This window comes from Prionailurus viverrinus, chromosome A3 (genome assembly GCF_022837055.1).
Source record: "Prionailurus viverrinus isolate Anna chromosome A3, UM_Priviv_1.0, whole genome shotgun sequence".
NCBI classification, from domain to species: Eukaryota; Metazoa; Chordata; class Mammalia; order Carnivora; family Felidae; genus Prionailurus; species Prionailurus viverrinus.
The window spans coordinates 65,970,763-65,983,899 of NC_062563.1; the positions used below are offsets into that span (position 1 = coordinate 65,970,763).

Consider the following 13,137-nt stretch of genomic DNA (forward strand, 5'->3'; position numbering starts at 1 on the left):
CTACTCCACAGCACCCTGTGTTTTCAGCACTGTTATTCCCATTTACAGAGGGCCAGGCCTTCAGAGGCTCCAGGCAGGGAAACGCTGCTGTCTAAGGTCACACTGCAAGAAGCTGCAATAAAGTGTGCACCTTGAGCCTTTGGGTTCCCACACCCTTGTAGCCGGGGGATGGAGCAGCCACAGGACCAGGGCAGGACTGGGATTGGGATGGATTTGGAGGGCGCCACTGGTGCAGGGAAAGGCACACTTTGGGCCTTCCTGCCCTGAGTGGTGCTCCCTTGCTGGGGCTGGGCAGTCAGGCTCAGACCCCGGAGCCCCTCAGCTGGTGAATGCTGCCCCCATGACTCTCCCACTCCAGGCACCGAGAGTGGGGTGGGCGGTCTCTTGTGAGGTGTGCTAACCCAGATTGTGTTTTCTTCTCTGCTCTTGTCCTTCCCCAGCCCCTAAAGACAATGAAGAGCGAGTGTTCAGGGAGCGCATGCGGCCCAGGAAGCGGCAGGGGGCCGTCAGGCGCAGGGTCCACCAGGTCAACGGCCACAAGTTCATGGCCACCTACCTTCGGCAGCCCACCTACTGCTCTCACTGCAGAGATTTTATCTGGTAAGGCCCTCTCTCCCGGGAACCTCTAGCTATGCCTTCTCTGAGGCAAGGAGTCGGGGAAGCGGTGTTGGAGAATAGAAACTTTATTTTTAAAGCGCTGATGTCCTTTATGTCCTCTATTTGATTGGAGGAGACCTTTCTGGAAGGCTAAATGAATGTTTGGTGCTTGGGAAGGGGGGATAAATGGGAAGAACAAACCATGGTTCCTGGTGACTTAATACTTAGAATCATATCACATATCACGTTTAAGGAGTTAAAAGTTTATAACTAGTAATGGTATATTGTGATGTATTTTTTTTTTTAAGAATCCTTCTCTTTTAGAGACACAAGCTTAATTATTTACAAATCATATGGTGTCTGGGATTTGTTTAAAAATGATCTGGAAGGAGAGGACAGGGGCTTGGGGTAAAGGACATAACACTGGCCACGTGTTGATCATTGTTGGAGGTGGGTGATAGGCCTGTTACATTTATCTCTTTATTTTTGTATACATCTGAGTTTTTCCATTATAAAGCTTAAAAAATACTTGATTGCCAATACCTGTAATTCCAAGCAGTTGTTAATAACTGTTCTAACAGTGGTGCTACCAGGGTGGCCAGATTTCAGAGGAGTGAGAGAACAGCATTGGCTGGAGTGCTCAGGGAAGGCTTCCTAGAGGAGGTGGCATTTCTTTTTTCATGATGACTGGGATTTGGTAGGCAGAGACAGGTTGTAACCCTTTTGAGGAAGTGGAGAAGGATAAGGGGCACTCACTTGGGTATTGGAGGGGGGATTTTAAGGAATACCTACCATGTGCCAGCCTTTCTCTTAGGCACTGAAAATGTCTAATTCAATCTTCCCGGTGTCCTATGAGCTTTGTATTATCAAACCCATTTCATTAACAACAGTACCAAGGCTCAGAAATGAAAACAACACTAGTCTGGCGTCCCCCAGGTGTGAAGTGTCAGAGGCCCGACTGAAAGCTTTTTCTGACATCCCACCAGCCTTTCTGGCAACCTCTCTGAGCTCTTGAAGTTTGCCAGTACACTTGGATCCTGTGTGGCGGAGAAAGAGTGAGGCCAGTCTGCAGCATGGATCATGCCAGGGGATGTTTGAATTGGACTCTGAGGACCCCCCTGATTCCCAAGATGTCCAGGAGTGGCTTGTCTTGTCCTTGTGGTTTTCCAGGACTAGCCACCGAGGTTGGCATGGGCATCTGAGGTGGTGCAGATCAGAGCAAACTCGACTCGATGGAAGCAGAAATAACACCCCACTCCCACCCACAGACACATTTCACCCCCAAGGCTGCTTCTGCCCTCTGACCTCCATTTTCTGTATTTCGGTCATAAGTTGTGTGTTTGGAGGGAGTAGGCTGTGGGTGCTGAGATTTATGGATTGAGCTCTCCTCTGAGCCCATGGTGAGCTCCATGGGGTTCTAGGCTTCCTGAGGCACTGCCCCCAAGTGGCGTCTGGCTGCTCTTGCTGGGCTGGGAATTGCAGATTGCCCCCTGGCCATTTGGTGGTGGTTCACTGAGGACAGGACCCAGGCCAGGTTGGTTGGATTGTTCTGTGTCCATTGGTCCAGATGGTCCATCTTGTCCATCCATGCTGACCCAAACCCTGCTCCAGGGAACCCTACGCCTGCCATGGAGGGAACCTCTAACATTGGCCTTCACCACACAGTACACTGAACCCCTAGTCCTGGCCACAGACTGACCTGGAACTCTTGACTGCTTCTGGAATGCCCAGGAAATGTATCTATAAGCTGCAGCCTGCCTACATGATTACCCACAAGGAACAGCACGTTTGACTAATCAAGGCCTGCCTTGAGCAGACAGAGTCTTTGTGGCTTTCCAGAACACTAATGGCCCCACTGGAATGGCTGTTTGTCTAGGGAGCCAAGACCTGATACCAACTAAACTCTATATTCATCCCAAGCACTGGGTCTACCCTCTGATGCCGATTTTATTTATTTTTTTTTTTAATTTTTTTTTCAACTTTTATTTATTTTTGGGACAGAGAGAGACAGAGCATGAATGGGGGAGGGGCAGAGAGAGAGGGAGACATAGAATCGGAAACAGGCTCCAGGCTCCGAGCCATCAGCCCAGAGCCTGATGCGGGGCTCGAACCCACGGACCGCGAGATCGTGACCTGGCTGAAGTCGGACGCTTAACCGACTGCGCCACCCGGGCGCCCCCTGATGCCGATTTTAAAGCACCCTGCAAGTGGGCGTGAAACCACTAGCTGGTCTTCCTGTGTACTCAGTGCATTGTGGGTGGTGGCCAGAATGGGGTGGCTTTGTATGTTTTTTGACCTGCTAAATTTTATTAAAAGGTTGTATTCTTCTTTTCAGGGGTGTCATAGGAAAGCAGGGATACCAGTGTCAAGGTAAGAGACATTGTATGAACTAAATCCTTGGGGGCCCACAGGCCTATCGGGATCAGTGACACGGGAAACGTGTGCTGGGTTTGACAACATTTGAAGGCTCCATACTGTTTGCCTGCTTATGGTCCCTCTCTGAGAAGCAAGACCCTGCTTTTCTTTGTCCCCGCCTGGCCCTGGCTCCTGCATTCGCATATGAGAGCAGAGTACCTAGGGGTGCCACCCGTCTCCAGGTGTCCTGGGGTCTTAGCATCTTTCCTGGTGAGACACAATAGTCGAAGGCCCTTTGGAGGCCCCACTCTACAAGGAGCCGGGCTCTGTGTCTCCTGTCTGCTCCCTCCTTCTCTCACTCCCTGGAGAAGTTCCCTCACCTCGTTTCACTCCTATCACCCAATGGCCCTTGCTGATTCTCTTTTTTTAGTCTCTACTGTGGAATCTTTAGCTCTTAAACATTTAAGACTCACTTGAAGTTACTGCAGATTGTTACTGCAGTTACTGCAGAAAATTTCTGGTTCTTTGGCAAAAATGCTAGGTCAGGTTGTCCAGGACTGGAGGGTGGATATGCGCTTGTGGTCATGTCAGCCACTGGTTAAGTTGGGTCTCACCCCTGGGGAACTTGGATAGGTTCTTTTGGACCTTCCCATGTCCTTAGGGTATCACGTGTACAAACAGTTGCTTACCTCTTCCACCACACTGCCCCATGACACTGATGACACAGCTACAGGCCGCTATGAAATTAAACAAAAATGTTCGGCACGTAGGGGCACAGTCAGATCAAAAAGCTTAGGAACTCCTGTGCTACAAGACATCCATTCCCCTGCTGCAGTGTTTGCTATCGCACCTGCCAACATTGACGTTCCAGAGTGGACCACAAGGCTGCTGCAGTACCTTTAATAGACCTGCTTCACGGAAGGGAAACTGTTCCCTGACCTTGGAGTAAAGAAGCAGGGAAATTGATCGGTACTTCTGGAACTAGAGAAAAGTGCTGACGCCCTCTGGGTGTGAGTGGTGCATTCTTCTCCAGAGCATTTAGGAAACCCTAATGGCTCTGATGGCAAAGTGCTTTGAAATGATGCACGAAGGGCTTCAGCCAGGATATTACTTTAAGACTTGGTGACAGAAGGGGCGTGGCTCCCCTCAGCCCTCTGCTCAGAGCTGAATCTTGGGTTGGGCACCTCCCTACCCCCCACTTGTCGCTCAGCCTTCCGTTTTTTGCTGTTTGCAGTTTGCACTTGCGTGGTCCACAAGCGATGCCATGAGCTCATAATTACGAAGTGTGCGGGATTAAAGAAACAGGAAACTCCCGACGAGGTAAATATTTCTAACATTGAAATTCTGGGCTTTCTTCTCTGCCACTCCCACCCTCCCCTGCCTCCTCCAGGCTCCCTAAGAAAATCCTTATCTCTCTGAGCTCTCCTTGCTTTCTTCATTGTGTTTGATCAAAATTAAAGCAGTTGTCTACAGCCTTCCAGCGTGAGGCACACTCTGCAGAATGAGCGTGGCTCAGAGTCAGGTTCGCGTCTCTGGATGTTGTGCCAAGAGCCGTGTGACCCCAGAGCTAAAGCCTGTGAGGAAAATGTGAATTGGTTTATGTCATTATCTCATTGGAACGGAAAAGTAGCTAGCTGACATGTCAGTAGCTCCACACTGTTTATAAACAGTGTGAGACAATGCACAAGCAAGAACCTTTCTTTATGAGGTGATGGGGGAACGGAGTAGAAGCAGCAGACCCAAGAAACACTAAGGAGGTGGAAATAGCCACAGTAATAATAAAAGCCAACGTTCACTGGGTACTTCCCATGTCCCGATTTCAGTACTTCATCGAATATTATTTAATCTCATAACAGTTTTAATGAGATCAATGCACTTACCATCTTCATTTTGCAACAAAGAGAGTAGAAGCACAGAGGGGTCAAATTAATTTGCCCCAGATCACACAGCTGCTATGTGAAAGAGCCCCATTCAAACCCAGATGGTCTGTTCTAGAAGAGTCTGAGCCCTTGACCGCCAGACTTCATTGTCTCTTATCCTTACCAACTAGTATTGATTGGTTATTAGGGAAGGTCGCTAGGGGTAAGGAAGCAAGGTGATTCAACAGTGAAGGTAGAGTCCTCCTAACTAAGCAAGTGGGAGAAGAGCGTGACTGAGAGTTTGGATGTTATCTATGTTCACAACAGTTGATTTCAAAGGCATGCTTTTAATTCTTGGTGAAATAAATACAGTTATAATCATAGGACATTAGAATTGGGGGTCAGAGAGACCCTAGGTGGCTTCATAATCAAGTGGATTTTTTTAAATTTTTTTTTAACTTTATTTATTTATTTATTTATTTATTTTTTTATTTTTGAGACAGAGAGAGACAGAGCATGAACGGGGGAGGGGCAGAGAGAGAGGGAGACACAGAATCGGAAGCAGGCTCCAGGCTCCGAGCCATCAGCCCAGAGCCCGACACGGGGCTTGAACTCACAGACCGCGAGATCGTGACCTGAGCCAAAGTCGGCCGCCCAACCGACTGAGCCACCCAGGCGCCCCATAATCAAGTGGATTTTTAATGTGTCTTCCAAAAGGAATGACTTATAGGACCTTCTACTCCTTAAAAATAATTCAACCAAATGGCATCCTTGCATCTGAAGCATCTCCTATCTTTCATTTCCCTTTGCTTTCACACGGTCTCCAGAAAGCAGCAAGGGACAAAGCTTGGGTGAAATCTTCCATGTCCCCGAGGGGCAGGTAGCCCAGGGTGGAACCTTCCATGTCCCCAAGGGGCAGGCAGCCCAGGGCACTGAAGTTGTTTGTAGGGGCTTTACTGTCATGGCGGAAACTGCAGGTCGTCCCTACCTGGGCCTCCTGGCTCCGGCACCAGAATCATAACCCAAATGGATTGTCACCCTTGTTACTTTTCTAGTAAATGAGAGATACATGGCTGGCTCGCTGTCCATTTCTGTTCCTTCCTCTGGACAGTCCACTGAGCACTGCCTGTATACCAGCTACTGTACATGTCCCTCAGAACCAGGAGGAACACACAACTCCTGCCCTCCAGGATCTCACAGGTTTCACCCGCTGAGAGCCCCTGGATATTTCTCCAGCTTTTTCGTGTCTCCTTGGAGAGAAAAAGTCGCACATGAGCCCTCGCCATGAGGGTTAGAGGGTTGAGATTTGAAATACCCACAGCAGCTTAGTCTGTGACCGAGTTCTTCTGTCTTTCCTGGCATATTGGCAGTGAATTGAAGTCACTGGTGAGGTGTGTTCCCACACTCGGCAGGTCTCCCAAGGGAGATAAGTTGTCAAGGCTTGAGGACGGGGGCTGTGGGCCGCTGCTCCCAGGACCGGTCTCCCTTAGCACTGGTGTACCGCGGCATACCTGGGCGACCGACATGCCCTGTGCCCAATATAGCACTGCTGGGGAGCATCCTTCGAGCTCACTTTTCCCCCCATAACTGCCTGCATGTGCATACACACGTGCACACACGTAGCTTTAAACACCAAATGTCTAGGGTCTTCCTCTTATCAGATGCTTTAGAACTTGGACACCATGAGCACCCAGCTGGTGTTCTCTCCCTGTTTTGCATCTGGGGGTTAGCACTCCTGACACCCCTCTCCCCGCACTTCTGAGCGTGGTGACCAAGGAAGGCTCTCCTTCGTGTTACCTTCCCTCCTTCACTTTTTAACCTTCCAGTTTTGTCTTTCTGCTCTTTTCTTCTTCCCCATGAGCCCCGGGTTGGTTTCGCTCGCCCGTTTCTGGTCTTCCTTGGTAGAGTGGTGTGTGCACAGCTGGGTCCTGAGGCGTGCGCTCTCGTGCCCGTTTCGCAGCCTCTCTGATTCTGTGGCTCTTGCACGTGCCCCACCCACCTCCCACCATTCTCCAACACCTTCAGGTCCTTAGGGAGCCCAGCTGAGAGTCACACAGCTCTCCCCACCCTGAACTTCCTAGTTCCTGGATACTTCCCCATCTCTTCACCTTTGTCTGTCACCCATATCCCTATGAGGCTCGTCCTGGGACCCACGACCCTGTTCTCCACATAGGTCCACCACATCTTCAGCATTTGCAGGAAGAGGGTGGGTACAATGACGTACATCCTTCGGGGTGGGCAGGCACACATAGAGGTGGGGTGACTATATTCACTAATACATACACCTAAGCTATGCATCTAAGGAGGGGTGGGTGCAATTGTTTTCAGTAAATCAGGGGGTCTTGTACTGGGGCAAGACCCTAATTGATAGCCCATGCATCTCTAGCTGGGGTCAGTAAAATTCTGGCCCACTGGAAGAATCAGACTTTCTGTGCCTTGCTGTGAAGGCGAGTGACCCTGAGTGCATGTGCGTGTGCACAGGCACGCCTCCACGTTTGTGCTCAAGTCTGCATCCACACCTTTGTCATGTCTGTGTCTGGCTTTCCCCCGTTTGATGCGTCCCGCCCATGGGGGCCTTTCATTCACCAGTCCGCAGCGAGCCAAGGACGGCTTCTTTGCGGCCTGCTTTGTACCCCCTGATTACCAATGTAATGAGAGCGACTTTCTCCCCAGTCCATGGGGTCTCAGGTGTTGGTCCCTGCCCGTTTTGAGGGGGACCTGGTTCATGTGGCTGCTTCGCTAGGGACATAGGTGGAGAGTGGCTCCACGGAGGGGCACAGGAGACCCAAAATGGTGGACCATACTGATGACCCTTCATTTCCGTGTGTCTTGTCCACCCCACAGCCCTGTGACATTAGGTGGGATAGGGGGTGCTGTCCTTATTTGCCCAGGTAAGGAATCTGCAGCCCCATGAAGTCACGGAACTTGTCCAAGACCGACCTCACGGCTGGTTGGTGGCAGACCCAGGCCTGCAGATCAGGTTCCCCGACTCATCCTCCAGTCCTTCCCCATCCATCTTGCCACTTTGTCTTTACCCCTTTTCAGTAATGGGTAAGTGGCAACAGAGTAGTTAAAAGGCCTGGGCTCTGAATTCACACTTGTGGGCATCAAATCCTGGCTCTGCCACTCCTCAGCTTCCAGACATGCTTCTTAATCTCACGCTGCCTTAACTTCCCCGTCTGTAAACTCAGGCTAATGATGGCATCTAGCCCGTAGGTGCTGGTGAGGCTTCACTGTGATGGTAGTGCCTGGTCTGTGGCCAGCACTGGTAGCTTAGTGCCCGTAGTGGTCACGACTCTGCATTAGCATTCCGTACCACAGTGATTGTCCCAATGGATGGCCGACAGTCTCCACAGCTGTGCTGGGTTTTCAGGGTGTTTATGGAATCCGCCCACCATCAAGCTGCTGAAAGACTGCCCAGGTGCAGCTTCCATGCCCAAAGTGGCATTGAAAAGCACACGGCGACATCTCCTCAACAGCCAAAACATGAGGTACGAAGTGGGTGCTGTGCACCGTGAGAGTTTGAAGCCTGCGGTCCTGGAGGGACCACACAGGGGAGCAGGCCTGCCCTCGCAAGGTCAAACCGAGAGGTGGAGAATGAGTTACAGGCATCAGGAGCAGAGGTCCAGGGAGGTTCTCTTCACCTCGTTCGTCAGGGAAGCTTCCAGAGCCCCGCTCGGACCTGGCCCCCTTCAGCGGTCATGCCTTCTGGGAGCTCCAGCACTAAGCACGCCGGGCTGTGAATGAGCTTGGCAGTGACCCTGTGTTTTGCCGTCCCTGCAGGTGGGCTCCCAGCGGTTCAGCGTCAACATGCCCCACAAGTTTGGTATCCACAACTACAAGGTCCCCACCTTCTGCGACCACTGTGGGTCCTTGCTCTGGGGCCTCTTACGGCAGGGTTTGCAGTGCAAAGGTAAGGCGCCCCATGCCCTGCCCTCACCCTTCCGTACTCGCGTGTCCCCTTGGTCTCCTTTTTGAAAAATCTTTGTTCCCCAGTAAGTTCCAGGTCTGGCCAGAGGACTGAGCCCAAACCCTTATTTGGCTCTCATTAGTTACTTGTGAATTTGTTAAACAATCGCCGTGCAGATGACGGCCAAAGAAACTCCACAGAGCGGATGTGGAGGGGGGAGGTGTGCTTCTTCCATCAAGACCATGAACAAGGCAGAGCAACACGATGAGTCCATAAAAGTGTAGAAATAATTTAAGGAAAAGATAGGTTGGAGCAGAGGAGAAAGAAATATTTCTGGAGAGAGGACCCGAAAGAAGTAATACCTCGTCACGATCCATGGTTCCGAGCTTACTCTTGGGAGGAGCCATGTTAGGACCCTATCATCTAAGACGTCTTATTGATCCTTCATAGGTCTGTTCCATAGGCGATATTATTCCTATGACCCTGAGGCTCAGCAACTAAGTAACTTGCTCATGCCACACCGCTTATGAGTAAAAATAAGGTTTGAACCTTGACTCTTGAGCCTCGACTTCCTTCCCCTGTTTCCTGTTGTCCTGCTCATGAATTGTCTTCTTTTCGGATGAGATGGGTAACAATACACAATAATGTGGGGAGGAGGGAACATGCTCTGGGGATCTGAATGGAGTGCTTAGTTTCATGGTCTGGTCCAGTTGGCATGCAGCATTGGACATTCATGAACTGTTGGGATTTGTACTGAATATATTATTAATAAATTCCCACTATGGAAAAATTAAAGGTAAAGGATAAAAAGGAAACTGGAGGCCATGAACAGGCTGGTCATTGAAGGATCCCAATGAGAAATTATGAGGATTGGAAACAAAGTTTATAGGTGTAGAGGGAATAAAGAGAAGGAGAGTAACTTAAGAGATACTGAGGAGTGATTTATTGGATGTGTGACCAGATCCAACTGGGAGGGCAGTGACACCATTCGCTGAGAGGAAATAGGAGAGGAGATCAGGCTAGAGGCAAAGATGGTGGAGTTGAGTTGAGGACATATTACCTTTGAGGTGCCTGTGTGAAATCTACCAGAGCTAACTTTTGGGCGTTCTCATTGAAATTTGGGGCGAAGGCTATGGTGAGCATCCAGACTTGGGATTTGTCAATGTAGTAGTTAAAGGTATAGTAGGTAGTACTTAAAGCTATAAAGTTCATCCCTGGAAGAACCTGAGCGTCGAGAGAGAGGGTAACACCCTGAGATTTGGGGGAGGAAGGTTACCAGCATTCGAGGATGAGCCTGCAGAGGCTATGGCAGGACTTCAAAGGTAGGAGGAAAGGTCTTGAGGAAAGGCATCGTGGAAGACGAAGAGGGAGAGAGTATTTAAAAATGTTCAAAGGAAGTGATAAGTGGTGCCAGATGTTTCCAAGAGGTCATTCAAGGTAAGAAGTAGAACATGGAGTTAGATTTAACTCTCAGGAGGCCTCTAGTGACCTCCTGACAGGAGGTGTCTTGGTGGGATTGAAGGCCAAGTGTGGATGCTGTAGATGAAGTATTTTCAGAATGTTTTAGGTAATGAGGGAAAAGACCGTGAGAATAGGAGAGATTAGTGAGCTGGGAGGGAGAGGAGTGGGCCTTGGGGAGAAAGATGGACACCCCTCCTGCCAGGTGGACAGGAAGCCTCGAGGCCAGGCACAGGTGCGGATGTGTTTCCTGTGTCAAGGGTAGGAGGTGAGGACACAAGGTGACCCTTTAAGTTCTGACTCTGTTGAGGGCATTGCGCGAGAGTCCCCTTGCCTTTTGAACGAGGAGATCCCTTTCGAAGTCGAGGTAAGGAGTGGGTGGAGGGTGTGAGAGGTGGTGCAGGTTGGAAGCGGCTATGCTGGAGACCGAGGGCACCCTGATTAGGGCCAGGAGGAAGTTCTGGCTGTCCACACATCTGTCCTGGGTGAGCTCTCCAGACTTTCAGACCAGCATTCCCACACACGACCCTGAGACAAAGAAGCAGGGCCTGCCCGAAATCCTTCTTGACACTAAGTGACATCAAAACAGTGGAAGAGGAGGGAGTGAGTGGAGCAGGACTCTCCAGTGTTGTTGGCAGAGGAGTGACGCTTTTAGGGACTGTTGAGTGGGGTTGCCAGGAAGCACAGAGCTGCTTTGGATGCCACTCTGATAAGGCCATGTCTGGGTTTCAGTAAATATATTACTGACTGATCAATGTGGGGAGTCTAAATGAAAATACCATCATCTCATAAATATTGACATTTTAAGAAAGCCTCCCAGGCACCCAGATGTCACTGCCAGGGCTGTAGGGTCCCTGGATGACCCTAGGAGAAGGCAGGACTCAGGACGTGTATTCAGCTGTTTTGGCAGGAAACGCTCTCATGCCAGCTCAAGCAGAGGAAGGGGACAGTGAGGCTACCTACAGCAAGGATACCTGTTTCCAGGAGCCCAGAGCAGCGGATGGGAGGCAGGCCACACAGAATTCAAGGCCAAGGCTGTCAGAATATAGGGTCCCCAGCACACATTCACAGGTCTCCCCTCTCCTGTTCCCCTGTTACCGTGGTGTGGTCACTCCCTCTTACTCCTTCCCTATCCTGGCTACCTCTCCCCCACCCTTAATTAACAGACTATTTTTAGAGCAACTTTAAGTCTATAGCAAAAGTGAGAGAAATGTACAGAGACTTCCCGTATACCCCCTGCACCCACATACACACAACCTCCCCACCATCAATGTGCCCCCCACCAGTGGTACGTTTGTTACAATGGCTGAGCCTCCATTGCCACAGTAGGACCCTGGGGACCCAGTGTCCCTAGCTTTCATTAGGATTCACTCTTAGAGTTGGACATTCTTTGGGTCTTGACAAATGTACAGTGACCTGAATCCACCCCCATGGTATCTACAGAATGCTTTCCTTGCTCCAGATCTCCTGTGTTTACTTCTCCCTTTTGATCCTTTCTCAACCTCATGTCTTTTTGCTCCTGCGGACCCCTTACCCTGTAGGGAGGGTGATGGTCTGAAGAGGCCAGCAGGATTCAGAGCAGGGGCCCCTCTTGCCTGGATCTGAGTCTGGTTCTGCTGCTATGATTGCTAAAAAAAAAAAAAAGAAACCAGGAATTAGAGACCTGCCCAGGGGCCTAGAGCACATTGCTGTGGAGCCAGAGCTTACCCCACCTGCCTCCGATCTCTGCTCCATGCCCTCTCCTGCTCTGGAAGCCTCCATCAGGTTCCCACCTTCGCTGGATCATGCTGCCTTGGTCCCCTAGGCTGGGGCCCTGGTCCCCTGGCCCATGCCTTCAGCTTTGTTGTCCCCCTCCTGTGAATAGGGTCACTTATTTTCAGTGAAACGGTTTTCTTGAGAGCTTGGTTGTGCAGGGAAGGACCCACGGGGCTGTCTTGGTTAATCTCCCTTCAGCCTAAAATTGCCTGAGCCCTGTGGGTTCATGGGTTGTGTGTGTATTCGCCTAAAGACCGTCCCTCTGTCAGCCAGGTAGAGGGAACATAACCACCCTGTTTTACTGGTGGGGGATGGAGAACTGGAGTGCACAAGGAGGATACAGGCAGGGACCCACAGGGACCCACCTCTGTCCTCTGGGCTGCCCCCTCCCCACCCACGGCCCGGAGGCACTGGACCCTAAGGAGGACACTCACCAACACTTGTTGGGTAACCGAGCTCCTTAGTAAAGGGTAGAAAAACACCAGCACTAAGTATGCAGACAAAACATTTCATCCCTTTTTTCTTAGGACTCAAGTGCCCGTAGAGTCCGCATCTCTCTCCGGATTCATTCATGAGTCTGCCTGAGCACCCCAACCACTGTTAGACCAGAAACTGGCTTCAGACATTCAGAGGCCAGCATCACTGAGCCCCTGAGGCATGTGAATCCTTGTTGTTCTTCACTTTATTTTTAAATGTTTATCAATTTTTGACAGACAGAGAGAGACAGAGCATGAGTGGGGGAGGGGCAGAGAGAGAGGGAGACACAGGATCCGAGGCAGGCTCCAGGCTCTGAGCTGTCAGCACAGAGCCCCACGCGGGGCTCAAACTCAAAGACTGTGAGATCGTGACCTGAGCTGAAGTTGGACACTCAACTGACTGAACCACCCAGGTGCCCCAGTGCTTCACTTTATTTTAACTGCTCGGCTTCCCCAATGTGACCTCACCTGCACCATGAACCTCTCCAGCCCCTTTTGCACCTGTGTTTTATTTTTCCATTGACACATGGAGTCAGTCCCCCTGGAGGGAAAGACACCTAATACCTTATGATTTTTCTTTTCGTCTCTAAAGAAGATACACATTCTCACCTTCCTCGTAGCCTGCCTTCCATTTCTCTTCTGCCCACGATCCCCCCACACTCACATCTTCCAGCACAGCTGCCCTGAAGTCATCGGGCACTGAGGAGCAAGGCAGCAGAAAGCCAGA

At 50.6% G+C, this 13,137-nt stretch overlaps 1 protein-coding gene across 6 annotated transcripts in view; it reads left to right on the plus strand.

Annotated features, from left to right (window-relative positions):
* PRKCE (protein kinase C epsilon) overlaps nucleotides 1-13,137 on the plus strand; it is a 498,780-nt gene that overhangs the window by 313,876 nt on the left and 171,767 nt on the right. For all 6 annotated transcript variants that reach the window (XM_047852658.1, XM_047852662.1, XM_047852659.1 and 3 more), the window contains 4 exons: nucleotides 441-600; nucleotides 2,933-2,967; nucleotides 4,187-4,272; nucleotides 8,595-8,724. In XM_047852658.1, coding sequence (XP_047708614.1) covers nucleotides 441-600; nucleotides 2,933-2,967; nucleotides 4,187-4,272; nucleotides 8,595-8,724 — 411 coding nt within the window. The remainder of the gene's footprint in view (nucleotides 1-440; nucleotides 601-2,932; nucleotides 2,968-4,186; nucleotides 4,273-8,594; nucleotides 8,725-13,137) is intronic.